General features: G+C 38.4%; 2 protein-coding genes across 2 annotated transcripts; both read right to left on the bottom strand.

Annotated features, from left to right (window-relative positions):
• Positions 1–368: 368 nt before the first annotated feature.
• On the bottom strand, positions 369–13,351 carry slc6a13 (solute carrier family 6 member 13). Its single transcript, XM_034685161.1, has 15 exons — positions 13,327–13,351; positions 11,412–11,621; positions 10,807–10,941; positions 9,971–10,111; positions 8,376–8,457; positions 7,926–8,058; positions 7,597–7,731; positions 5,233–5,336; positions 4,963–5,087; positions 4,169–4,281; positions 3,821–3,958; positions 3,182–3,284; positions 2,699–2,799; positions 2,320–2,490; positions 369–1,391 (listed from the first exon to the last, which is right to left on the bottom strand). The coding sequence occupies exons 1-15, from the start codon at positions 13,349–13,351 to the stop codon at positions 1,227–1,229; spliced, it is 1,881 nt and encodes a 626-aa protein (XP_034541052.1). The 3' UTR covers positions 369–1,226.
• A 7,656-nt stretch (positions 13,352–21,007) lies between these two features.
• Positions 21,008–26,054, bottom strand: LOC117814771 (aldo-keto reductase family 1 member D1-like). The gene is made up of 10 exons (XM_034686280.1): positions 26,005–26,054; positions 25,269–25,420; positions 24,871–25,038; positions 24,594–24,710; positions 23,986–24,063; positions 22,576–22,698; positions 22,265–22,374; positions 21,798–21,963; positions 21,554–21,636; positions 21,008–21,326 (listed from the first exon to the last, which is right to left on the bottom strand). The coding sequence occupies exons 2-10, from the start codon at positions 25,359–25,361 to the stop codon at positions 21,284–21,286; spliced, it is 981 nt and encodes a 326-aa protein (XP_034542171.1). The 5' UTR covers positions 25,362–25,420; positions 26,005–26,054; the 3' UTR covers positions 21,008–21,283.
• Between the last annotated feature and the right edge of the window lie 1,084 nt (positions 26,055–27,138).

The raw sequence follows: 27,138 nt of genomic DNA, 5'->3' as shown, positions 1-27,138 counted from the left end.
AATATTAGTTATATGTTATATGCAATGTTAGCCGGACTAAGTTGAATTAAAGAAGCAGGAGAAATCTTTTAGTTATTTTTTTGTTTATTTGTTTTTGTACACAGATAAAAAAAAAAAGTGTGCAGCTCTATTATCTACTCAAATATCAGATTAGGACTTGGTATTGGCAGATACTTCAAATTAAAAATGGTGATCGGGAACAAGGCCCAAAAAGGTGATTGGGACATCCTTTATCCTATGTTCACTCCAACATGTGAAGAAACACATGAAGAAGTTCATTATTGTACAGCAGAAAGAACAGACAGCAAGCAAGATGCTCATTTTGGAATGAAACCATCAAACCAACACGCTTTGTTCATATTATCTAAGTAACACAATCGTTTCCTTCAGGCACTTCACATGTCATTTCATATGATGCAGTACGTAAGGCAAAGAGATGAGGGGAAAGTGGGATGCATTGAAATCATGTGACACATTCATTCCACTCTGCAATGTTCAGCAACACAAAAACAACATGGTGAATAAAAAACATCAAAACATTAATCTTAAGCTGTGTGAGTTGAGGTCAGTTCAGCTACACAGAAATCCAAAGTCTAATTCTTGAATTCCCGAGAACTGTTCGCTAATGTTTTTACAGATTACTTTTTATTACAAATTGTACCTCCTGAGATGATGACTCTCCCCGCACAGTAAAAACAGTAACTCTATGTACATTTCAGAAGCACTCAAACACCCATAGCTATTTTCAAGTGAACTTTAGTGATCTGTACACTTTTGTGATATCTCTCGTGCTCCTTTTGTAAATGTTAGAATCAATTACTCAACGTCATGTCAGACTAACTGAACATTAGAGATGTCCATAACACAAAAAAATGCTTCCTTAGAAAGCAGAAACGATCAAATGTAAATTCTTAGCCACTGTGTGACAACAATGGACCTTTTTTTCAAATGTAAAAGTGATTCTGCCACCAGCAAACTCTCCAAAAAGGATCTTAGACCATAAGAAGGAATACTGATGCCATCATACTGTATATTGTAGGCAGTGAGAACTCTCCAGCAGCAGGTCAGCAGGTATAGGTCACATGACTCTTCGAGTCTGTGCTGCTTCTGTTATGCCAACATGTCTGGTGAGGTATTGCTGTAGTTAGGATGGAGCCAGAAAGGGTGTCAAAGTTAAGGAGTGACCTTTGACCCCTTGACAGGCTCACAATCCAACCCTAAATTCTCTAACAGTGAGACTCCTTTTCGTCAACCGGGAAGTAGCCGTCTTTGTTAGGAGTTGCTCTCTGATGGAGGCTGTCGCCGTCGGCTGAGTACACGGCCAGCAGCTTCTCCTGGTCCTGCTTGGTCTTCGGTAACTCGAGGGAGGGAGTTGTCAACAGAACAAGGCGCTGTGAAGGAAAAATGAAGGAGAAATAAATGACCATTCATTTTTAAATAACACGTATAAGCTGAACTCCCCCTGGTGACTGGCCGCAGGATACGTTAGAGAGCCCGCCTCCTCCATTTTTACATATAGAACATGGGTCACCTATAAAATGAACATACATGTCGAATACATTTTTCTAAAACAAGTTTTCTGTCATAGCAGTTCTTATGTGCAAGTTTTATTTTTCATAGAAGTACAATTGTAATTGGCTGTTTGATGCTAAAAAGAAGGGATGTGACGTCCTGATCGACAGCTCTGTTGACAAATGCAGGCTCCCTCTGTTTTTACCAGTTTAGCAGAATAGAGGAGGAAGGGCAAGAGAAAACATAACAGACACGAGAAAAAGAGTTACTAAACTTTACATATCCATCAGTGTCGGCTCAAATCAACACAAGAATCTGTTCTGCTGCAGCCTGATGGATCTTTGATGCTTTATAGGTAATTCAAAGTCCCACAGGCTCCACCAGCCAGATCAGTTCTGTGTAGGCCTCTGCTCTAAACCACTTCACCTGCCCAATATGTTGGTGCAAATCACAGAGTTGTTTTGGCTTCACTTTTTTCTTTACAATAGGAGGATGGAGGTGTGCCTTCTAAATTAACATAATGTAAATTGTTCCATCAGATTTCCATCTATCTTGATTCCGGTTGGGCAAAGAGCAGATTAAACCCTTCTGAGGCTCTTTGTAAACATCCACAAAAGATGCTGTCTGTGTTGAAAATTCTGCTATTTTCAATTTGATGAAACTGAACCAAACAGTAATCCAGGAACGATCCCATTAAACGAACAGATAATCAAAGGATCCACTTTTTTCTTTTTTCAATTCCTTCTTCTGAACTGAGGGACAGTTAACCATTTGCATCTCAAATGCTCATTTTCAGGTTAGACTTACCTCTCTCAGAGTTCCAGGTGTGTAGTGCAGTTTCACTGCTATCCAGAGAGGGATGCACATCATGGAGGACAGGGCCAGGATCCAGCCTATCCCATTGCCCCACCATGGGTACACATACTCATTGTTGTACTTCAGAGGTGAGTACTTGATCAAGGCAAAAGCAAAGGTTCCCTAAAAACAGAGACAGAGAGATGTTTTAAGATTCTGAGAAACATTTAGTTAATATCTTGTCATTGTCAATGCCTTAATTTCTTCTGCCTTTTATAAGATATTCAAAAACAGCTTGTAGTTTGAATTTTTAATTGTATTTTCAATGTTGGCCAGCAGAGGTCGTAATAGCATGCTTATTAACACTGAATGTGACACTGGTGACACTTACTAAGCAAGTTGCAGGAGTGAAGAAGAGCCAGCAGTATTTGATGACGGGGCTGGGGCGATAGCCAATCATGTCCTCTATGTTGTCATAGAAACGATCAGCACCTGTCATCAAGGAGAAATGGAGGAAATAAAGTATCAGTATCTTTCAATCGTCAGTGATCGTTAAGATTTTCCATGGACAGCAGAAGTCAAAGAAACACATTGAAGTAATCTTTGTTTCTGACTTACATGATGGCTTAATAAGCAAAACAATCTTCTTGAATAAAGCAGATTACCTGAGCTCAGTTAATTCTATAAACAAACAGATTAAAATAGCATTCCCCTCAGCCGTAATATCCCAATCTGTGGGATTTATTTCTTTGTCATTGGTTGGCTGAATGCTGAGGGCCGTATGGGCATGGATGAATAGTGCACAGTAAATGAAGCCTTTGTCTTTTTGATACTGCAGACACGCAATACTGAATAACCTGACCAACACACTCACCATAAACCCAAGCAATGCACACGGTTTCAAAAACTGCCACAAAGAGCAGGCACATCCCACTGGCTGCATAGTAGTCAAAGAGCTGAAAGATGTACATGCCTCCCTGTAAAGACAGACACGAGTTTGTAACTCCAGATGTTCAGAGACGACTGTCGTGCAGTCAAATGCAGAGGATAAAAAGCCACACATATATTTATTATATGACAATACTGCAAAGAGCTACACAGCAAATGAACCTGTTAAAAGGATCATATTCAGACAAACTACAAGAAATTACATGAGATTTTACGAGAATCTGTATATGTGCCTTGAGAGCTGCTAACAAGACTGTAGGAGTTGCTCTATATCCTCAAAACAAGATGCAATTTCACAAACTGAAACACAAAAATCCTCCCATGATCCACCATTTATGAATATCTTGATGTTCTTTGTATCATAGTTTATCATTTTAAAAGAAAGGCGGTTATGTTACTGTTCTTCAATACTCCATGATCTGAGTTTCTGAATATTAATTCATGATTCTGGATTGAAATATGTGGATTTTGTGCTGAAACTAGGAGTGTAGAGTTACAGAATTGTAATCTTATCCTTCATCTGACTGTGATAACAACATTTTTAAGTGAAGTCACTTTGACAAACCTCTGTCAGCATGATGAGCCCCATGAGGAAGGACAGCAAAGCCAACCCCAGGATAAAGAGCTCCCTGCGGTTCTTACGTCTGAAGGTGGAGGGATACATGTCCACCATGGCTGTCACAAGGCTCTCCACACAAACAAACTGAACAAGATAGAAACAGAAATGTGTGTAAGGACGTTTGTTTTTGCGAGTCAGAGAACAGAGTTCAAACTGAAAGGTATACAAAAGGAGGTAAACAAAATTTAAGAAGATCACTTTTGCTTTGTGAGTAATCTGTGATGCGTGCTTTGTGAGAATCATATTTGAGGCTCTTTATTTGTGTGTTGGTGCATTCGCATATGTTGGTCTCACCTGACTGTCTAAACCCAGAAAGCAAATCATGATGAAGAAGCAGCAAGCCCACAGAGGAGAGAAAGGCATCATGGACACAGCACGAGGGTAGGCAATAAAGGCCAAACCTGGACCTGAATTAGACAACATCCCAGGAATAGAAGCATTTAAAGGAAAACATGCAAATATCTTAAATATATATATATATATATATATATATATATATATATATATATAGATATATATATATATATATATATATATATATATATATATATACAGTATATATATGTATGTATATAATTAATTAAGACTATGAACTCCTGGAATACACATTGTATACAGGTAAAAATCTCCCTACAAACTCATGATGAGCCATGTTAACAGCTGTAAGTTTCTGTTCTGTCTTCCCCTCCCCTCGTCACCTTTTTCCCTGCAGGTGCATCTAATTAAGATAACGAGGTGCACCTGGTCTTGGGCCTTTAAAAGCCCACTGCTGCCTGCAGTAGTGGACAGGCATTAGCAGCTTTAGGGGATTTTATGCATTGTTTGGTGATTTCTTATGGCCCATGTTGTGGTTTGTTTTTAGCCCCATTGGACTGCCTTTGGGTGGGGCATAACAGACACATATTCTTGTCTTGAGTTGCTTTGCTTTTACAAATATTTTCCTACATGTATTTATCTTCACTTTTTTCAAAGTTCTTCAATGCAATTCAACTGAGTTAAAAGTGAGAAATGGAAGGTGTTTGCTAAGGTAAGTGTCTCAGATATCTGCCCACGGGTAACACAGGTGGTGTTGTAAACAGGAAACTTACCAGATTCAGCCACTTCTGAGATTGGAACATTCTGCTCATAGGACATAAAGCCCAGGATGGAGAAGATGGCAAAACCTGCAACAAAGCTTGTTCCACTGTTCAGGAAACAGAGGGACAAACAATCCCTGGAATAAAACACAGAAAGGAGAAAATGCATTATGATATGGGACTACATGTTTGTTGTGAGATATTTGTCTGGACGAGACATTTGATTCCTAACAGTAGAACTTTGATTTTCATAGTAGTGTAGGTTTGACATATCACCCTTACTTATAGCAGTTGTTGTTATATTTGTTGTAGCTTCCCAAAGCGGTGAGGCAACCCAGACAGATGGCATAGGAGAAGAAGATCTGAGTCCCAGCATCCATCCACACCTGAGGACGGAATAGAAGTAAGATAATCAGTTGAAGAAATGCATAAAAAAGTGAAGGGGCACTGAAGGGAAAAACAATACGTACAGACGCAAGGATAATGTAGGATACTGTTCAAGATGATACAACGCGATATACCTTTTATTGCCTGCGTGGGGACGTCAAAGCTGCAAACATATTTTCATGAAACACCATCCATCTCCCGTTTTTCAAACCCTGGGGCTCCTTTAACTTGGCCTCTCTCCCCTACCATCCTGACATCACACCCACCCAGAAGAGCCTATTATCTACCCCAGTCTCTCCCATGCATAAAGTGCAGCACTTTCCCCCTGCCTGTGAACTCGTAGCCACACTTCAAAATACAAATGAGGTTTCTCTTTATGCTTGAAATTCTACTAAAGTGCTCCCAGGGCACTGGGGCATGTTTAGATACCTGTCAGCCAGCACTGAAGATCTGATTGACAAGGGGTCCAACCGACAACACAAGTACTGGACACAACATGACACAAAGGCACCAACTCCACCAGCCTTGCTTGTCTTGGCCGGCACACACAGGGCTCGCATTCATTCAAAGAGGCCAAAGAGAGATTGAGGAGGGCCCTTTTTTTAGATTTTCACACTGGTGGAAAAGTTCCTGTTACCACCATTTCCAATCTGTGTAGAAGTCCTTGAAATTCTGTGGGACATATTATCATAAGGCACTGTCTTCACGAGAAAAATTGGTCAAAGCATGGCTTATTGCAACTTATAATTCTGTTCAGTGCAAAAGCAGGGATTCAAATGATCTTGTTGTCATGGGAGAAGACCGATGATTGAGTATTGCATTGAGTTTTGGATTGAACCTGCCAACTACCACACTACCACACCATTAGCTGGATTTGAGTGTCCGGCCACCTGACACCGGTAAGTCCAATATTTACTCTTTTTCCTATTTGCCAAAACAAACCACACCTCAGCCAGAGGAGCAGCAGATTAGGTACAGTCACGCTGGTGATTTTGGAAGGGCCTTACACACAAACTGATTTGTTGACATTGTAGCTTTGTTAAATGGATCAAACTGGGGGAAAAAGTACAGCAACATTTGCAAGCCAACAGAGAAACCAGCTGATTCAAAACTAGGTGTCAATGTTCAAGCTTCTATTGGTAAACCCATAATGATGAAACCAATTTATAGAATCGCCATCCACACTGTCCTGATTTAAGTGATTACTTCTTAGCCACAGGTCAAAATCAGTTTCTTTAGATCACCTGGATGCAAAAGTAACATTCATAAACAGCTTGGATAGACAGGCACATGTTACCTAATCTACATTCTTGGGGAAAATTTTAGTCAAAAGCAACACCGTTTTGTATCTATCTTTGTATTGGCCAAGAAAAGATTAAGCCAAACCAGAGAGGAGGTGATGTCTTCTTCATCAGGAAAAAGAGAGACGTTCGGGATTTTTTATTTACAGAGTTTATCTCCAAGTGGCATGAATGAGGTCTTCTCAATTAATGAGTTTCTGTAGCAGGTACTGCATCATGTGGTCTTACTGTGGTTTGCATTTGTGTATTTTTGATACATTAATTGTGATATAACTTTATTTTTCACATTTTATCCTTCATTATGTATTCCGTTACTTTTTAAATGAATACAAAAGTTTTTTGTTTTTTTTTACCTTGAGTGCTTTCAAAGCCAAAACCACATCAAACGGGCACAATTTTTAAGGCCCTCCTCTGCACAGCCGAAGCACCATTTATGGTCTTAACATCATCTGTGTCCCTCATTGGACACTCAACCTGGCAAAATAATTGGCTTGAAGCCACATGACCATAGGCCCAACCCCCGTTGTAGTAGCCCCATTGGCTGACATGTATGTAAATGCATTTGATTGGATGTTTTTGATTTATTTCTGTTTTACACCTACACTATTTAAATGTTATTCGTTGTATGTTTTACTATTACCCTACAAGTGTTGCTGAAGTTTTGAACCTGTAAGACTTCTCTTCCTTCTCCGTACACCTTGGAGGTAGGTGAAGTTGTGCCATAATCCCCTACTCTGCTTCTAAAGGGAAAGGTTGGTTTGAAATGCCCTGAACACTTAAAGTAACTCAAGGTTTTTTAAATATCAGCATGTAACTTGTATTGAACTGTGATTGTTCCAGTTTTAAAACTACGGCATCAAAACACTCAGGTCAACTTTAAAATGCCAGCAGACATCTGTGCCCCTTTAAATGTTCAATGCATGTGTTTAGTGTTCGAGTAGGTGTCTTTCTAGTCTACCTGTGGGTCCCACAGCCGACCCAGGTCGGGGTAGAGGTAGAAGTGGATTCCCCTCATCGCTCCAGGCAGGGTGACCCCTCTGATGAGCAGGACCAGTAGCATTGCGTAAGGGAAAGTGGCTGTGAAGTAAACAACCTGAAAAGAAAAAGTAGCACGTAGTTAGACATACATGTGTGCAAGATTCATGTCAGACATTTCTACAGTAATGTGTTTGGGCTAAAATGGACTGTTTAAAACCAATACAAAAAAAGCTGCAGAACATTAAAGGACCAGAATCCCTTTACCCAACTATGTCGTGAATATCAGCCTATCATAAGTTAAGGTCTCACCTTGCCAGTAGACTTGACCCCCTTCCAGATGCAGAAGTAGCAGACGACCCACGCAACGGCCAGACAGATAACCAGATCCCCATTCAAAGAGCCAATGTGATGAATACCTGAGGATATTCTCAGCACTCTTCGCCTGAGGCACACAGAAAAATGGGACAAATTTTAGAAATTGACTTTTTTATACTATCCCAAAACTGTCATGTTGAGAAATTGACTTTCTTAACATTGGAATAAATGTATGTGTACACTTTAATGAGCTAAGAAGCTCAGAGTCCATTAGCAATTCAAAAGGCCCCTCTGTGAAAAACAATAGAACTTCCGGACCTGTTGTAAAAGTTGTGACTACATGTAGAGAGTACAGAAATAAATAACCTGGTGAGTTAAATATTTTGCATACTTTGTTGGCATGTAAGGCCATTCGAGGACACAGCCCAACAAAAAGGCACTTACTCCCAGAACTCAATGACGGGAGAGGTGGTGTTCTCATGGTGATTGATGGAGCTATTCCCCCTCTGAAATGCCATACAGGAATCTTGAATGAAGGAAAGACAAAAAGACATTCAATCCCGTGAAGAAATCCAAGCTTTCTCTGAGGTTTCCAAGTTACACACAAGCGAGTGAAACAATGCAACCACTGAGACGGAGGAGACAAAAGCTGAAGGGACATTTACTGCCAAATATAAAATGAAAGCATAAATGAATGAAAGAAGGAAGAAACTAGATTTTAAAAAAAGTCAGTTCAATGAGAGGTATAAACACCTCTAAAAGTCAACAGACATACAAACTATTTAATGCTAACACAAGGTACTATGTTTATCATGTATGCCATTTTAGTTTGGGTATTAGCATGCTAATGTTAGCTTAACAGAACTAAACAAAAAAAGTACCCTCTGAGCTGACTGATACATGATCAGCTTTCAAACATTCACTCAACTATAGCACTCAAGAACACGAGAGATGGAAAGTAAAGTTATTACTAAAGTTACTTTATCGCATGCTAAGAAGTTCTAGTGTATAAAGACCTACCATTTTAGTCTAGCTTTTAACTGAGTTTTATTCTTATAACAGTTTTATTTGTTTATTTATCATCTAGTTCAAATTTCAGTCACTTTTTATTCTATTTTATTTATTTTTAATGTATAGCATCTTATTTACCTTTTATGGTTTAATATTTTAGTGTTTTATTATCTTAGTAATTTATTTTATTTATTTATTTTTAATGTATAGCATCTTATTTACTTTTTATGGTTTAATATTTCAGTGTTTTATTATCTTAGTAATTTTAATTTATTTATTTATTAATTTTAAGTATAGCATCTTATTCTTTTTTAATGGTTTAATATTTTAGTGTTTTATTAGATTAGACATGTATTTTATTTTGGTGATTTTAATTTATTGTGTTGAGTTTTAACATCTTATTTTACCTCCAGTGTTTCCTCATTAAGATATAAGAGCATTTCCTCAGTTCGTTCAGAAACTTGTTTTTTATTTGTATTTATTTATTTTATTTTCATTGTTATTATTATTGTTGCATATATTTTGTTCTTCACCTTAGGATTGTGGGTGGGTTTTGGGGTGGGGGCAGGCTTGGGATTAGGATGGGGGGATCTTTTTATTTTTATTTTCTTTGTACAGCTCTTTGTGTTACAATATCATTGTATGAAAAGCGCTTTATAAATAAATTATGATTGATTGATTGATTGATTGATTGATTGATTGTTGCTAAATTACACAGTTATCCATCCAATAATTGCTGAGGCATTTTCCTAAAAAATCGTCTGTATCCCCCTGTGATGGTGCAATACCTGCTAACAAGGAATTGCCAAAGTCATAAGGATTCAAACAATGTAAACAGTTCATGTCTTTTCAGAGTTTAATTAAAATCCATCAATGATTGTTGAGACATTTTAGTCTGGCTGGACCTTTACTCAGACCTGCATTAGCATGACACAGGCATGGCTAAACCTGATAAATGAGTTCCCATTTAGTTTATATATCAAGTAGAATTCCATATTTATCTCATGGATTAATGGCATGTGCCTCACCTGTGTTCCATGAGTTGTTGCAGGAGGCCCAGGGCAGATCCCAGGTGAAGGAGTTTGACAGGTAGAAGATGGCCCAGGCCAGCACAACGATGTAGTAAATGTTAAGCAGAGCAACAATCACCTGGGTAGCATAACCTACACCTGGAACAGAAAAAAAAAACAGTCAAGTTAAGATGTTTTTGACATTATTAAAATTTTTCCTCAGGGGGGATTTGAAACGTAAAGCTCTGGAAGCTCAGAGTCACAGTCGAGACTAAAGATGCAAGATTTTACCTTAATTCAAACCAAAAATAAAAAGTCATGATTTAGGATTGAGTTTGTTCTGTAATCTGTAATCCTGTCTAAATTGGCCGTGACTATGGCTGATTGCAGACTCATTTGAACACTTGCCTGCTATTACAACTGCATGCTTCATCATTTCACATGTGCTCAGCATATGTTTAATGGTTGCCTGACACACATGCATGCACAGAGACAGACATGAATACTGTCTGCACACACATGCAGGAATGCAATTGTGGTACAAAAAAGGTTACTTGCACGCAGACACATTGTACACACATGGCTGATATTATTTATCTCATGTTGTCACATGGCCTGCATGTTTAGATGTAGTCACTGCTTCTGCCCTTGTAAAACTTTCATGCTCTTAATGATGAATGCTTTCCCATGTGCTTTTATGCCCTCTATAGAACATCTGAAAAGTGTAACTTATGCTGATCTCTGGATCATGTGGCACCAAAACTTTCAGACTGAGGAGTTTGATTAAATTTTAAGAGGTGTTCTGTATTTTTAACATCATTTAACTTACATAGCTTATCTTTTCAATAGGTTACCTTCAAACAATGGGCAGATTTTCCTCCAGCAGGTGATGCCCCCTTCACTGGTGTACTGCCCCAGAGCCGTCTCAAGGAAGAAGACAGGGATTCCACAGGCAAACAGGAAGATGAGGTATGGGATGAAGAAAGCACCTGCAAGCACATAGATAAAACACATTCAACATGGTCCATTGCAATTTGAATTTGGAGACTGGGGCAATCATTTTAGCAAAATGCAAAATTGTGTTTGTTCCCTTGAATCTGACACCAGTTAACTGACTGCCAATATGTCTGGTTCTTTTCCAATATTATTACACCATGACCTTCATCAAAGAGTGAACCTCTTTGGAATAGATTACATATTAACCTGTGAACCCTCTTATTCAACTGAAGTTTCAAGTCAACACCACACAAAAGATGAATTTGGCTGTTTTGCAACTAACTGTAAGGACAGAATTTCAAGACAGCTTCTGTTTGTGTTGCATAATCTAAGAGAGCTAGCTGCTAAAGGGGAGGGAAAACAGTCCATTATATGTATGGATAATCCATTGTGTCAGATCAAAACATGTTATTGCCCAATTGCCTGTGATGGCAAAGCAGAGAGAAGTAATCCCAGCACTCACCTCCTCCGTTCTTATAACAAAGGTAGGGGAAACGCCACACATTCCCCAGGCCAATAATTTCTCCTGCCACTGACAGAACAAACTCCACCTTGTTGCCCCATTGACCCCTCTCTGTCATCTTCTCCTCTGTGCTGGGCACAATGTCCAGTGGCCTGCTGTGCCCATTAGACGGTTCCACCTTAGCCATGTTCTCCAGGTCATCTCTGCGTCCTGGGGGGTTACATCAGAACAAGATAGAAATCAGGCAAAAATGCATAGATGGCCTACAGGATAGCTAAGGGTCAAAGGTTATGGGAGAGCTTTGTGTAGCTGGTAGGAGCATCATTTAACTGTGATAGCAAGGTGATTGAGAATTTAAGACTCAAGACAAATTCTGATACACTGGAATTTTGTTGATTCTGCACAAACGCTTGGTGTCTCTGTCGAATATAAATGAAATCATGAATCAAAGTGTTGACAATTCAGAACCATGACCTTTGCTATTGTGCATTGTGTCTGTAAAAATTTAAACATAAGATATGAAACATTTGACTGATACACTTATGGAAAAATACACTTATTCAACTGGCTACAAAATGAGAAAAGCAGAGTAAGTGTTAAAATTCAAGAATAAAGGAGACATTGGTAGGAAAAAAATAAATCCATAATATGAGGAAAATAGTGCCAATAAATTCCAGTTTTCATTTCCTCAATGATGTTCAGGCGAGTACTGACCATTGACTTTTGCTGCTCTTGCAATTCAACTGATTTGTTTGTTTCACCGCAAGTCTGCATGCTTTACGCTTTTTATCTCTAACAAATGACAAAGACTGAATATTGTCGATGGCGAGGCATGACCGCTAATTTGAGAAATGGGGACACTACCTTCTCTGAGACATCGTGATGTCAGTCATAAAGTGAGATAGGGAGGAGAAAGAATTTTAGCTTTGAGCGGTCATTTCCTGTGGGCCTCAGACAAGTGTTGGCTACTGCTGTTGTGTCAGTACTGTGGGGTCATCCCTATGTTCCCATATTTCTAAGACTTTTGTTTTCACTGCTAGACAGCCTCTGTGCTACTTAGTTTAGTTTGTTTATGTAAAAGGACAATGTGCACTTACATTAAATGTTTGAAATAAACAAAGAGATGGGCGCACCAGGTTTAGCTAAAAGCTACATTCCATCTGTAGTCCATTGCTACTAGATAATAGGTTGAGTGTAATTGGCAACCAAATTAGGAGAAAGGGGGATAAAATCAGATACAAATTTATGAAAAAGGAAATGTGGGTATATAGGGCTATTACTTTTAGTTAACGTTGTTAGCTTTGAATAAGCCTAATGTTGCTATAAGTGACTGCTAGCTAACTAATCTAACGAGAGTTGTATGGTGTTTCTATGGTAATGTCAAGTTTAAGTCTTAGATCCAAGCACGGATGCAGACGTGTTCTTCCCTTATAGCTGGAGGGTTTTGTGAATCCACGAGTGATTTTGTGGTGGCCACAAATTGGGTCACGATTGTAATTATTTTATCATTTTATTTCACTGGCGCCGCTTCAATTACAATTAGTCACTGTGTGTGGAAGTGTTTGTGTTTGTGTGTTCTACCAAGTAAAATGGGTCTAATTAGAGAGGAGGTATGCTAAAGGCATAGAGGGACACCATGAAATCATATGCCCTTGGCTAGTTCTAAATTCACACAATTCATATCCTGAGTTATGCTGACTTGTAATATATGTCACATCTATTGGGTTGGATGAGGTCACTAATTGCTTGATGTTACATGACTATGTTAGAAGCTTGTCAAGCCTTTGGCAAGACCCCGTTTTGGGGCCAGTGCTGCTGAAAGAATTTTCTCTCTGTGGAGGAAACAGACAGCTCACTGACTGTGCTCACTCCTGTCAGGTTGCATTAACAGCCCTCTCACCAACCCCTCTGTTACCCTTTTTCCTCTCTCGGGAGCTCATCACGGTCGTCGTCGCAAGCCAAATTCAAACAAATTGGTCATCATTCTGCAGGGACACATTCAGACTAATAGAGTTAGAAGAATTAATGTCGACCCAAAACCACCTTTCCTTTCTTCATTGCTTCCCAAATCACATAAATACTTCTCATGTTGTGTAACCTGGACTAAGGAAGCTGCCTGTTTTTTCAACAACACATAGGATGGAAATCTCATTTTGTCAGAAGTCTCCTTAAGGAATGTGCCCCTATACTAGCAAAGGGCAGAGGTGGTGCACAAACTTGTGATTCTGTGTGGACTGTGTTGATGGGGTTGGGGGTTATACCTTGTTTGGTGCCAAAACCTCTTGCACCGGATCCAAATTGTGGCCTGAGGTAAAAATAGAGCCCCCTTGTTTTCAGAAGGTACTTGGTGGGAATGAAGGCTTGGTGCAACAAAAGCGGAGGAGCCCCTCTGCTTTGAGCTGGCAAATGAGAATCCTTAATGGCCTTGTAGCCAGATCACCCTTTACTTCACTTTTTCACAGTTTCTTTGTGGGTGCTAACACAACAGCCAAATACCACACTTCAAACACCGTCCTTTCAGGAGGTGAGACTTAATAATATCATCATTTATAGGCTGAAACAGTTTTCACAGATAGATGCTTCTGGACTGTGTTGGAGGCCTCTCCACACCGTGAGAAGCAAAAGCCAAGATGGAGAATGACCTCATTGAGGTGCAGTGAAGCTTTAACCAAGGAAACTGTGCCAGCTTCACCTCTGTTTGAAAAGCTTTGACTGACAGACTAACCAACTGAATGATTGACTGAATGAATGTGACCGAATTTCTGGACATGGTGTGCTCTGTTTACTGCCATTGTCCTATAGGATGACCCAAAAGATTTAGAATTGCACATGTAGTCTTTTCATTGTAAGAATTCATCTAGCATGGGTAAAGCCACAATACAACGTGGCTTGGTCAGGGGTTGGATGGGTTCTTCTGGTCGCAGCCTCAAGTTGATACCAATCAACTTTTTCCATTTGCATGTGGTCTCTGGGCACTGGGTGAAGGCAAATTAGCAGACTTTGTACAGCTATCTTTGAGCCACACAACACCTTTCACACACATATTTCATGAGACCACCCCCAAAACAAGCTCCCTGTTTAAGAATTTTAAGTGTTGTGGCCCCAGGCAGGTTAAGACAAAGAAGCAACCTCAGGTGTTGAAAAATAAAGCCACTGCAAAAACTGCAGTTCCTCGTGTGTCCACTTGATACAGGCTCAAAAAGCCATAGAGTGCTTGTTTTTACGGAATATTTACGCATATTTACAGTCATAGTTTGGTCTCCATGCCTCATTTATTTGTGGCAAGTGAACATTTGTGAATTTTTTGGAAGTCATCCCTTTTAGTCATAAGAAAGCTAAGAGTTATTCATAACTAGGCATAGTTAAGGGGCGTGTCTGATTTGACTGACAGCAGTCGCTGTGTTGGAGCTTCATTATCCCTCTTCAGAAACCAACGGATGATAACACTGAGACTACATCCAGGTTTTAAAACGTCACTGGTTATAACTTATAAACTGTAATGCCATCGTCATGTAATGCCATGTAATTTTCTCAAACTTAGGGAAGCTCCCTTCAGAGACACCGAGGATTTAAGTGTTTCCACTGACAGAATAATACTTCTGTAAAAGGTAACAGAGTTTCATGATCAAATTGATGGTGCGGTCCTTCAAGGGACTCAGTCATGCAAGATATAGCAGCATCTAGTGGTGAGGTTGCAGATTGCAGTCAGCTGCTTATTCCACCTTTTTCTTCTAGGTTTAAAGAAAGAAGAACCTAATGTGGGCCAAATGGAGTATCTCCTCTTTGGAAATAACAAGCTGATTTAAATGTAAAAATAAAACACAGCTCTTATTTTTAGGTGATAATAAAGAAAACAAAATTATGACTTATGTGAATAGTTTACATGAATATTACATTATAATATTGTGTAATTTCATTCGCCTTATTATTTTATCAACAACACATTTAAACGTCTATCTAATATCAGTTGAAATGTATGACTTATTCCTAATTCCAGATCAAATTGTGACATATTAACTTATTAATACCGATTTTTGAATTAAACTTGATTTCATAAAAATCACATTTTCAGAACAATTCTGCGAACAGATCCTCAGTCTTACACTCTTGACCTTTAACCCCAGCCTGCTCAGTACTGCTTCACTGTACCTACCCAAGTGTTGCAGCCTGCATCACAAAAGTTGTGGCATGAAATGTGTTTTGTTGCACACACAGTACATCCACACCCATTAGTGACGTCACACTGTCCTGTAAATCATTATTTTTTACAGCTATTATCGCACTGTTGTTTTGAAATCAACTCAGAGGTGTGGCAAAATCAGTTCAAGTCTGGGTTTTACGGGCCTTTTATATGATGGCTTGTTAACTTTTGTAAACCACCAATAATATGATTGAAAGCTGATGATTATTCAAAAGAGTTTATCACAGTTTAAAACCTATGCCACCATTCAGCCAGTCTGAGTGACCCTAATTGCACACTGGCAGAAGTTTGTACTTGAAAAACCAACAATGAGTACTCTGGTGCACCAGCCAGTTGTTAGTCCTGTTCATGATATCCATATAGGAATAAAACAACAGCCGGAGGATGCCTGAGCCTGTGGGTTTTTGTGGCATCTCGTGGACAAAGGCAGTAATCTGGCATCGATTCGAAACACGTGCAGCTCAGAGTTACATATTCATACTGTCCTGTACTCTCTCAAGCTCCCACAGTCTGCTAATTGCAGGCCAATACATAACTGGGTTAGTTATATAAGGCAAGGACATCTACCTGTTTACAGTATAGATTTACAGTTGCAGGATGTTGAATAATTATTGATTGAGATGAAAGTTATATTTTTCAAACTAGCTGTGCAGAAAGCATAATTTGAATGCAAAAACATAAGCTGTGTATTAACACTGCACCAAGCCTTTGATTCATTCATGAACCTTTAATTAAATCCTAACTTGCAGTGTCAGAAATATTGAGCATTAAATGTACAAGATCCTTGAGATTGCAACTATATCAATGTTTTATGTGCACATTTGCATGAGCTGTTTTCTCTGATAAATAACTTTCATTCTTGTTAAGTTTTTCATGTGTAGATGAATTAGATTCTGTACAAGCTGCTCTGTCTTTAGGTCAACAGTACACCTGGTCATATTTGATCTGATATTTCAGCATACACAGCATTATTAGATACATGGAATACAGTTTGGTGCATTAAAATGAACTGAATATATAATTTATGTTGCAAAAGCCAGATTTTGATTTCTTGTTACACAGCTTTTGCATGTCACTATAGTAGTGATATTTAAATACTGCAGGCCTTTCATCAGCAGGACAGAACCTGCATGTTTAATTTGTGCAGAACAGATCACTCAGAAAATTTTGCATGCAAGAGACTCTTTAAAACATCAACTTTTATGGAGCATTCTAACAAATGGGAATGCAAATACAAAATCAAGGTGTATATGTGCTATTTCATACATAGTAATACTTAAATTTATCAATCACTGATTTGAAAAAAAAAAATCACAATATTCAGTGGTACTCACCTTTCATGTTTCACAGCAGTTTCAAGACGAGAGTGTGGCACCGTTTCAGGTTTCACTGAATAACATTCATGCAGGGGTGGAGATCTGAGGAACTGAAAAACTTTGGTGCAGCTCGCAGTGAGGTTTTCCCTCTGAGTTGCCCCTCTCTGACGACCCTTCCCTCCCTCTCCCCTTCATCCAATTCCATTCAGACACCCCCACACAAACACACACACACAAACACACACACACTCACTGCCCAAAGCACACTAGAGGTCTGTGCTGTCTCAGCGTGGTGGGCTGATTGCGTAACCTTTTGACACACACATTCTCCCAGGGCCCTGCTGTCCAGAGAGCAAGAAGAGTAGTATGGAGGGAAGAGGCTGGTCAAGTATGAACATGTGTATGCTATGCACATGTGCAAAGATCCCAAATATAACTGAAGGTGGTTGCATGATCACCTAAAGATGTAAAAATGCATCATCTGCATACATTTGAATTTTAAATTTGGTCATCCAAATTCTCAGTAAGAGCCTCCAATATTTCATCTGTTTTTTCTGACTTATTCTAATTAAAACATCAATCCTGTTTCATGAAGCCCCTGGCCCACACATTCTTAATTCAGCCCCCCTCCCAAAAGAGTCTTTATTCCTTCTTCACAAACCAAGTAGCCCATTCAGAACATTTTCCCACCGCAGGGGTCCAGAGCGGCCCGGTTCAAGGCATTTGTTAGAAGGGTCACAATCCAGAGGGTCTTTATGGAGGTGGGGGTGGGGGGGGTTGGGGTGACTGTTTTTCCTGTCTGAAATCTTTCAGGATAATGTCCCTCTTTATTGTAAACTTCCCAACCCCCCACCTCAAATCAGATTATAATTCAAGACACAAACACATCCACAAAGCCGTCCGCCTGACTTTTGTTTTGGGGCAGTTTTGACTTTCAATGTATAAACAACAAACCTGTTTACGTTTTTCTGAATCCGTTGAAAAATACAGTAATAGTTCATTAGCCAAGAAAAATATTAAGTCTTTTTATTTTGTGACAAGTGGTCACATACAGTAAGTTCAGCTCCTTTGACGCACCTAACTCCTGATATTTTCTGGACCTGATATTTCTTGGAATTGCCTTCCATATATTTCCCCAGTAGATTTCCAGTGTTAAACCTCCTCTCACATCCTGAAATAGTCACACACTTGCTTACATTGAGTCTTCAGGATGCAGCTCACTTATTAGATGAAAAAGAGGAATTTTAGATGCGTCTTATACAACAGATTTTACAGAACATGTCAATGTGATGCAACCAATCACCAAGCGGTATTTTCTGTTTAATGGCATTGGAGACGGTAGCAAACTCATCCCCAAATGTCACATTTTTCAGTTTGATGGATAAAATTAAAACTCCACATTACATTTTTCATCTACAGTTGTGCTCATAACTTTACATACCCTGGCAGAATTTGTAATTTTTTTGGCCATTTTTCAGAGAATATGAATGACTAGAGAAAACATTTTTTTCACTCATGGTTAGTGGTTGAGTGAAGCAAAAACTTTATCAAACAACTGTGTTTACTCTTTTTATATCATAAAGACAACAGAAACTACCCAAGAAACCATAAATTCAGCCAGGGTATGTAAACGTATGAGCACAACTGTATATGCTGTGTTTGATTTCAAAGGCTGGTCAGTCTTTTTGGGAAACATGTCTATACTTGCTGTCTTGAGAGATTGAAATGTAATGTAAGACTGATAACTTTGAGGCCACCTCCAGCAAGTCTGTTTTTACACCACACAATCTGGTCCAACTTGAAAAAAGTAGAAATAACATGTCAGTAAGCCAAAGGGTTGCCATTTGGAAGGTTTCTTTTTTCCCTTTTTAGCATCTGTTAGCAGTTTTACAGCTATGCTAAACTGAGTTAATGTGCTGGCCATGTCCCAAATGTTTATACATGAGAGATTTGATCATCTGGTCCAACTATTGACAAAAAAAACGCTTGAGTCTCTTTCTCATATCAACACTCAACGTCAAATTGTTCCTATTTAGTAATTATGATGTTTCAGTGTCCCATCATTTTCTACAAAAGTGTTTCAACTATTCTAGTCTTTGAGATGTTTAGCTACCAGCTCCTGTAGACCATTTGTCATGCTAGAGGCACAAAAGACAAAAGCAGAGGAAACAGAGAAAAGGACTCTTTAATGAACTGTATGTCTCAATTGTCTCTGTGGTTTCCTGCTGTTCTGTGTCTGTGTGGTCACAGGTCACTGCTCAGACTGTAGTCTGTTATTGAGGCTCCACCCTGTCTCTTTGCATCAACCTTAGCTTGACATTCACTATAAACTACGCTGTTAAATGTGAAGTGCAAAAGCCTCAAGGAAAAGATCTTCTGGAATTTAAGTTGAAGTTAAAAATTAATCTCTAGCTGTGCAGACACTGGGGGGGGGGGGGGGGGCTCTATCACAGGACATGTTAATGATTAATAGTTATCAGCTTGGTCCTAAGAAAATGAGACATAAAAATAGAGCAGCAAAGTTTAAGCAATTGGAAAAAACTGTATCAGATATTTTGATTGGGAGATTAATACACCTTCACTCTGTCTCTGTTTTTAAGTGTCTGTAAAGTCAAGTGACCAACTTCCTTATAACATATAAAAACCTAATCCAACAGCAGCCTTGTCAGATAAGATACCTGAGAATAGAGTAAACTTCATTGGTATGTCGTCTCATTAGAGGAATAAGACATTAAACATCTATTAACACAAAAACTAACTTGAAAAAATCTGCTTGATGGCTCTTTCTCAGTGTTGTGTTGAAAACCCTCTGACTGTCCACTGTGGTAAAGTAGGTAAGGGGTGTGTACACAAAGATTACACGGTGTGTCAACACTGTGATAGCAGATTTGAGCTGTTAAAACTCATTTGCCCCCTCTGACCAAACAAGAAACATAGAGTTCAGAGTAAACTGCAGCTACTTATAACAAAGTCTGGTGGAACATTTTGAACTGTAGTTCTCATGTTTTTAACGTTTACTAGCGGACATTTGGCTTATGATGCAGTTTCTGTAACACAGAAAAAAAAGTGTGCTCACTAAACAAAGAGAGCTCAGCTGGGAGTGTTTCGTGCATATACTTATATGTGTTGTGAAAATATCACACAGGCATTAAACAAGGTTCATTAATCACCCGAAAGGTTGATTTTGACAGCTATTGTTAACGTGAATTATGCAACTTTATCACAGTTGAAGAGTCAATGATTGGCTTTCATGGAGATAAAACTTGTATGCTAAAACGAGATGCCTAAACTCAAATCCCTCAGAGTGTGCATTGCTTGTAAAAACAAGAAAAAAAAAGTTTAAACTAAACACATGCAATACTCATTAGCGGCATCACATTTTGCAATACGTCACCTTCAAATGTTCCACAGTGGCTCTGATCACACCTTCTCTCAGATATAGTCTGTTTTCATTTGATTGTGTCTTATTGAAGGTTTTTATTGAAAGTTTGTCGTTCATTTGATAATGTTCTATTCAAACACTAAAATTGCACCATAACTGATTTTAATTACACTTAACTTTCAACACATCTGTATCCTTTTTTGCTTTAGCATTGAAAGATGCCCAATGTCTTCCAACAGCACATTCACACTGATTTAATTTAGCACACTTAAATACACCCCTCACAAATGAAAACTCTTTTGCATCCCACCTAAGAGATTTTTTTTTTTAATTTCCTTTTTAAACTTTCTTTTGGACCTGAGTGTTCCATATCTCTGTTTGTTTTGTTAGCCTAACCTCGAACATGGTAAAGTGCTTTGGTCATATTTTGTAGCTTAAAATGTGTTTTGCTCTCAATGTAGTTTTACTTACTTGAAGACCAGAAATGACACATTCAAAAGTTTAATAAAAGTCATATTTTGTTAATTTTAATAAATCCAACAGTACATATAACAATTACTAAAAGTTGGTGTTATTGCAAATATGATAACCAAAATAAAATATATTAACAATGTGGACATGTGTAGCTGATAAATATCAAATATACTCTAAAGACTAACCTGGATTGATATGAAATGTATTCCTTTTGTATTGATGTAAAAGTAATACAGTAAACAGGTTAGCATTAAAAATCTGTTATAACACACAACCATCTCTGTACAATTTATGAGTGTGATATAAGTCACAAATAAAGCTCATAGGAAAGTATAGGTAACTTTGTAATCAGAAATCTGAGCTGTTGTGAACCCCCTGAAGTCTCCTTTTATTGGTTCTTCTCATTCCCTGCGAGCTGGAGCCCTCTAGTGTTCTTTGTGAAAATGCACCTTTATAAACGGAAGTGGTTGAAGGGAGGAGGCTGAGCAATATACAACATTCAATATTCATCATGAAATGGGTACTCTGGATGGTCACTCCACCTGTGTGAGAAAAAAAACAAGAACAACAAAAACGTGTAAGAGTAGTCATTTATAAAAGGGAGGATAATTATTTATGAGTTTATTATAGTTTTATAGTATATAGTAATTCTGTTTCTCCATTTTACAACAAAAAACCCTATTAGGAAATGCTTTCAATTGCACTAGATTATTATTAGCTTCAACCCTCATCTGATGATATATATTTCCCTGTAAAAGTTTATACTTACATCAGCAGTTCCACAAAGCGGATATTTTTATCCAATAGTTCGATGGCTTTGATTTCTTCCTCAGTGAGTGAGAAATCAAATATCTGGAACACATGTGTTTTTTATTATTTAAAATGATTTAAGTCAACTTTTAAAAACTGTATACATTTCAATTCAGCACCACAATGTGTCTAATTGTCAAATGCATTGACTGTGTACAGCAGACCCACACTTTATTAAGGTAAAGAGATTTTAGTTAACCCACCTGGAAGTTATGTTTGATCCTCTCAGGGCTGAAGCTCTTGGGAATCACTACGACCCCTCTCTGCACATTGAAGCGCAGAGCCACCTGAGCACTGCTCTTGTTGTACTTTTTTGCAAGGGATAAAAGCAGCTCGTCTTCCAGCAGAGGGGGACATTTCAAATTCACCCTGAACATGAGACAGATGAAAAAATAAATGATGCCTGGACTGAATTCTTTTAGATTATGAGGATTTGTTGTGAGCAGTAATGATGTAGTGTCATGAAGCTGACGTGTTGAATATGGAGTTTTCTCTTCTCTTCTATTACACTTTGATTATTTGTGTCAGTCTTCATTCTATGACATTGTCTTTGTTGCTGTATACATATTCATTAATCTGTTTTATCATCAAAGATTAATTCCTCATCTTACAGCCATCTTCACTTCAAAAGTATCACATCTACTATAATGAAAAACCTTTCTTTACATACCAGGATGCATCTCTGGAGGAGCCAATCGGGCAGTATCCGACTATCACAATGTCATTCTGGCGGCAGTACTCCAGGAGCTTGGGTTGAGTGAAATAAGGATGGCATTCAACCTACAGGTAAGTCAGAGAAAGAGTCAATTAGGCCAAAGATATCTGACAGAGTGTGCGCCCTGTGATCTTGCTACCCTGGATAAAAATGGATGGAAATAGACAAGAGAGAGACAAACATTGAATACTATCTGGGTTAAAGAAAGATACTCTATTGGTATGTACTTGTTTTCTCTGTTGGCAGGTAACTAAAGAGGAGGTTACCTGGTTAGACACAGGCTTGTGCTTGAGGCCGGGTTTATTCAGCAGCAGCTCCAGCTGCCTGTGGTTAAAATTGGAGACTCCCAGAGATTTAACCAGACCTGCGTCTTTGCAAGCCTCTAAAGCCTGTTGAAAAAGAAAAAGATTGACATTGTCTCAGAGATTGAGGGTGATTATCTTTGCAGACAGAGATAGTGGAGAAAAATATGGAGCACAGTACAAAAAAACATCAGACCTTTGAACACAGATGGACTGTTTATGACGATGACCTTGATGCTGCTTTCTAGATTCAGCCTTGAGGTTTGAATGACTATCATTCACCATGTCCTAAGTTTCTACTAGTTGATTATTTCCATCTGTTTATCTTTAGTATCATCATTTATGACACATTACAAACATGACTTAAGCATGAGAAAGATTAGCCTGTTGCTCTGGTTGTAGAAGAGATAACTAAAGGTATGTTGCTAACCTGAGTAAGATGTTCATTCTATAAGACCAGTAGTTAAAGCACCTGTCAGGAGTTTTCATGCAGATGGTTAAATTGATACTGATGCTTCTTTATGACCTACAAAAGCAAACAAGACCATCAGCACTATGATACATTCTTTATTTGTAGTAGTTTTTTATGTCCAAAACCATGGCTGCAGGGTAGGTGTCAGTATCCATTTACATTTTCCGCAGTAAAGTTTCACAAAGTTATATATTTGGGGCTTTTGCACCTATATTAGAGAGGGGAGGACGGTGGTTAGAGCTGGAAACAGGGAGAGAGAGTGGGGGAATGACATGCAGGAAAGAGGCCACAGGCTGGATTCAGGCCAGTCGCTCCATGGCCAAAATCCACGCCCACAGTAAAGTTTCTCAATGAGTTATAGATTTGACTGCTAATAGATAGCAGTGAGAGTTTTTTTCCAGATAACTCTTCTTAGACATATAGAGGACATGATCAGCCAAGGGGTAAGAGTAACTGCTTAGTCCACAGCGGGCGCCAAAATCAACACAAACCAAAAGTTCTTTACAGGAGCTTTAAATTGAATGTCATGTGTTTGTAAAACTCTATTTCAGTCAATCAAACCTTTTATATAGTTGTGACTGAATATTTGCACACACTTCCACTCTATTGTCCTTTTCCTCATGACTTATTTGTGTTAAATAAATGGTATTCAAGGTATTGAAATTGGTTTAACATTTTTCCATCAAACGTACATAGGTGCTGTTATCTTAGTTTGTTGTCATCATTAATGTGCTCAATATTTTAAAGTTATAAGTACAACTAATTTCTTCTCCTGTGAATCAAAGTTACCCAGAAAAAATATATATATATTGATCTGAGAAAAAAAAAAAAAGACATTACAATCTGAAAACAAGGAGAAAAGTGTAGTCATAAAACTCCACTGTGAACTCAATTGAACTCACCTCCCATGTTGCACAAAGGTCTGTGTGATGGTATATGTATTTTCCATCCTTGTCTTTTGGATAGAACTCATTTCCAGGCTAAAATAAGGACATTTTTAACAATTAACGGCAAGATTTCATACTTCATACTCAGATTTCAAAATCTGACTTTGGTGGTTCTTAATTACTGACAGAAGTTGAATATTTTAGCTGCAGCTGGCATAAACAAAAATCATTGTTGTAAATGATCAAGGTAAACAAATGTCAAAATGACCGGGGCACTTGTTCTAGTTTTTAAGTCTGGAGCAAAAAAAACTATCGCTGTCTAGTCTTTTCAAACGGCATCATCCACAATCAACACTCAATCTTTTATCCCCCATACCCTGCATACATATACATGTTTAAATAAGTGGTCTTAGTGTCTTGTTTAGTATTTAATACATAACAAAAAAATGGAACTGTTTGTTTGGTTATGATTAGTCAATAAGTGACAGGCTCAAGTGGCCGTTCTTCATTTAGAACATCTTGTTTGACATCATCAAAAGTAAACATCAACACTGTGCCCATTGCTATTGTAAGGACAGATTATGATAAATCATCTGTTATATTGGTGTGAACTAAAAAGTCACCTTGAAGGCCATAGGAAGCTCAACAATGTAGAGGTCCACATAGTCCAGTTTCAGGGTTTTCAGAGTCCTCTCCAAGGCTGGTCTCACCAACTTTGGTGGATGGAAGGTATTCCAGAGCTGAGGAAGACATCACAGAACTACATAAAACACTGACTGAAAAGCATATAAAGAACGACACATATTTTATGGTATCCTTTTATAAAATTGTTTAAACTGATCAAATGTAAATATATATATGATAATAATTATAGTACCTTATAAGCAACACGTGTTTTACCTTTCCACAGTAAAAGATGTCCTCTCTTTTCACAACTCCTTCAGCAATCTTCTCTCTAATAGCTTGACCCACTTCATGCTCATTGAAATACACCAAAGCACCATCAAAATGCCTGTAACCCACATCTATGGCCAGCTTGACACACTCAAGTGCTGTACCTCTCGGCGTCTGTTGAAAGACAGAAAGTGTAAATATTATTTGACCTGGTTTGCTGCAGTCAGTCCAAAGATACAGTATGTTTTACTGTTTGCAAACAGACTATTTAAACAACTGTTAATGTTTATCCACTTCCTGAAAGCCATAAACACCAGCACTCCTGCATACAGAGAGTCCTTTTTGGTAGATAAGACTTTATAAATCCATGCAAATCCAGAAAAACAAATCAACTGTATTTGTACCGTTCTGGGGTCCCCATAGGTGCCGAGTCCCAGCAGTGGAATCCGGTTCCCATCGCTTAGAGGGATGCTGTGGCTCTCTGCAGTCATGTTCATGTCTGTGAACGCTGATAAACTGAAGTGATCTTTAGTTGCTCTCGCAAGCAGGGTGGTTGCTAATAGGTAATTTATTGGATGACCATGAAATTTGAACCCACATAAACACCACTCCACACACACACACCCACACCCACGCATACATACATATGTGTGTGTGTGTGTGTGTGTGTGTGTGTGTGTGTGTGTGTGTTTATACACTGTATATATGCATATATACAGTATTTACACACGTGTGTATATACTGTGTATATATGTATATGTATATATACACACACACCATTCAGTTTGTTCTCAGAAATATGACGTTTAAAAATTCAGCCTGAAAGGCTGTTCATATGAAATTATCCTAAAAAAAAAACCTTTTATTTCAAGCAAATTTGGTCATATATGAACTGATGTATGAAGTAACTGTTAATTACCATACCTTAACTAAGAATGTATTAAACACGTTGTCATTACATGAATTCATAGAAACAGGATCATTAGTTCATGGTGAACAACAGGAATTAATTATTAATTCATACAGAAATTCATCATGAGTCATGCATTACTTAATTAAGTATTATTTCACTAAGAAAACTCTTTCATTATTGTAAAGTGTTACCTATACAGCACTGAAATAATGATTCTTTTGACTTACCCAGTTGTTTTCCAGGCAGACGAAAGCCAATTGTAACTCTAAACCAGAAGTGTAAGGCAGTATAACCTGGCAAGTAATAACAAAAGTTTATTTTGATTTTTCACAGTTTGACACACAGTTTCTACATTACTTACCGCCTATGTAATGAAAGAAAAAAATTATAATAAAGAAATAAATAAAATGAAAATGTATATATAAATTGAATACATAAATATATATATATATATATATACATATATATATATATATATATATTAATAATACAAATGAGTGGTAAAAAAAAAAAAGAATAACACAATCTACTGACAGACATTTCAAGCAGGGGTCAGGGCCACCTATATAACCACGCTCTATGCTGAGCTCAGCTATGTCATGCATATCGCATGGTTACATATCCAAATAAATACGCAGTTCCATCTTTGCATAAAAAAGTATTTTTCCAATTGTAGATTTGCTGTCATCTGTTCCATGATGTAGACCTGCTTTAGTCTTTAGTCTCTGTTTCCACTATGCAGTTGTTGGTGGCTTTGTGTCCTTGTCAGTGGCGGTTCTGGGGAGGGGCCAACAGGGGCCAGTGCCCCAGTAAACTTAACCTGGGCCCCCTTGTGGCCCCCCCTCCACACCAAGATAATCTTATACAATAAAAAAAGCTTTGGTATTGCGCCAATGTTACAGGCGGAACACATGCGTGTGGCACTTGGTTCCAGTCCCTTAGAGCGCAAAGGGACTCATGTTGAGTGTAAACAGCCAAACAGCTGCTGTCAGTCTGCATTTTGATGTAGTACACAGTAGTATATATGTCTAGTATATATGTCTAGTATATAGGGATGCACTTATGTTTTGCCAGTTAGTTCTCAGCCGGTCCTCAACCTTCTCAGTCTCTTTTGTCAGGGTTGAATGTGTCCCTCTGACAACACCCTTGGCCCCAGCCTGCCCCCCCAGTAAAATTGGTCTAGAACCGCCACTGGCTGCTGTTGGTAGGAATGGTGTAAAAAACGTCTCTTTTTTTCTGCTGGGTTTGGAGAAAGGTCATAATACCCATTGGTAAGTGGAGTAATTTGAGACTAATCTCTGCGTTTTCCAATGCCTTTGTGTCAAGCAATGATATTATTCCACTGGTTCCTGTTATGACAG

The sequence above is a fragment of the Notolabrus celidotus genome, chromosome 6 (assembly GCF_009762535.1).
Source record: "Notolabrus celidotus isolate fNotCel1 chromosome 6, fNotCel1.pri, whole genome shotgun sequence".
Classification (NCBI taxonomy): domain Eukaryota; kingdom Metazoa; phylum Chordata; class Actinopteri; order Labriformes; family Labridae; genus Notolabrus; species Notolabrus celidotus.
Note: the sequence above shows the minus strand (reverse complement) of the source record. Positions and strands in the feature narration are given on the sequence as shown.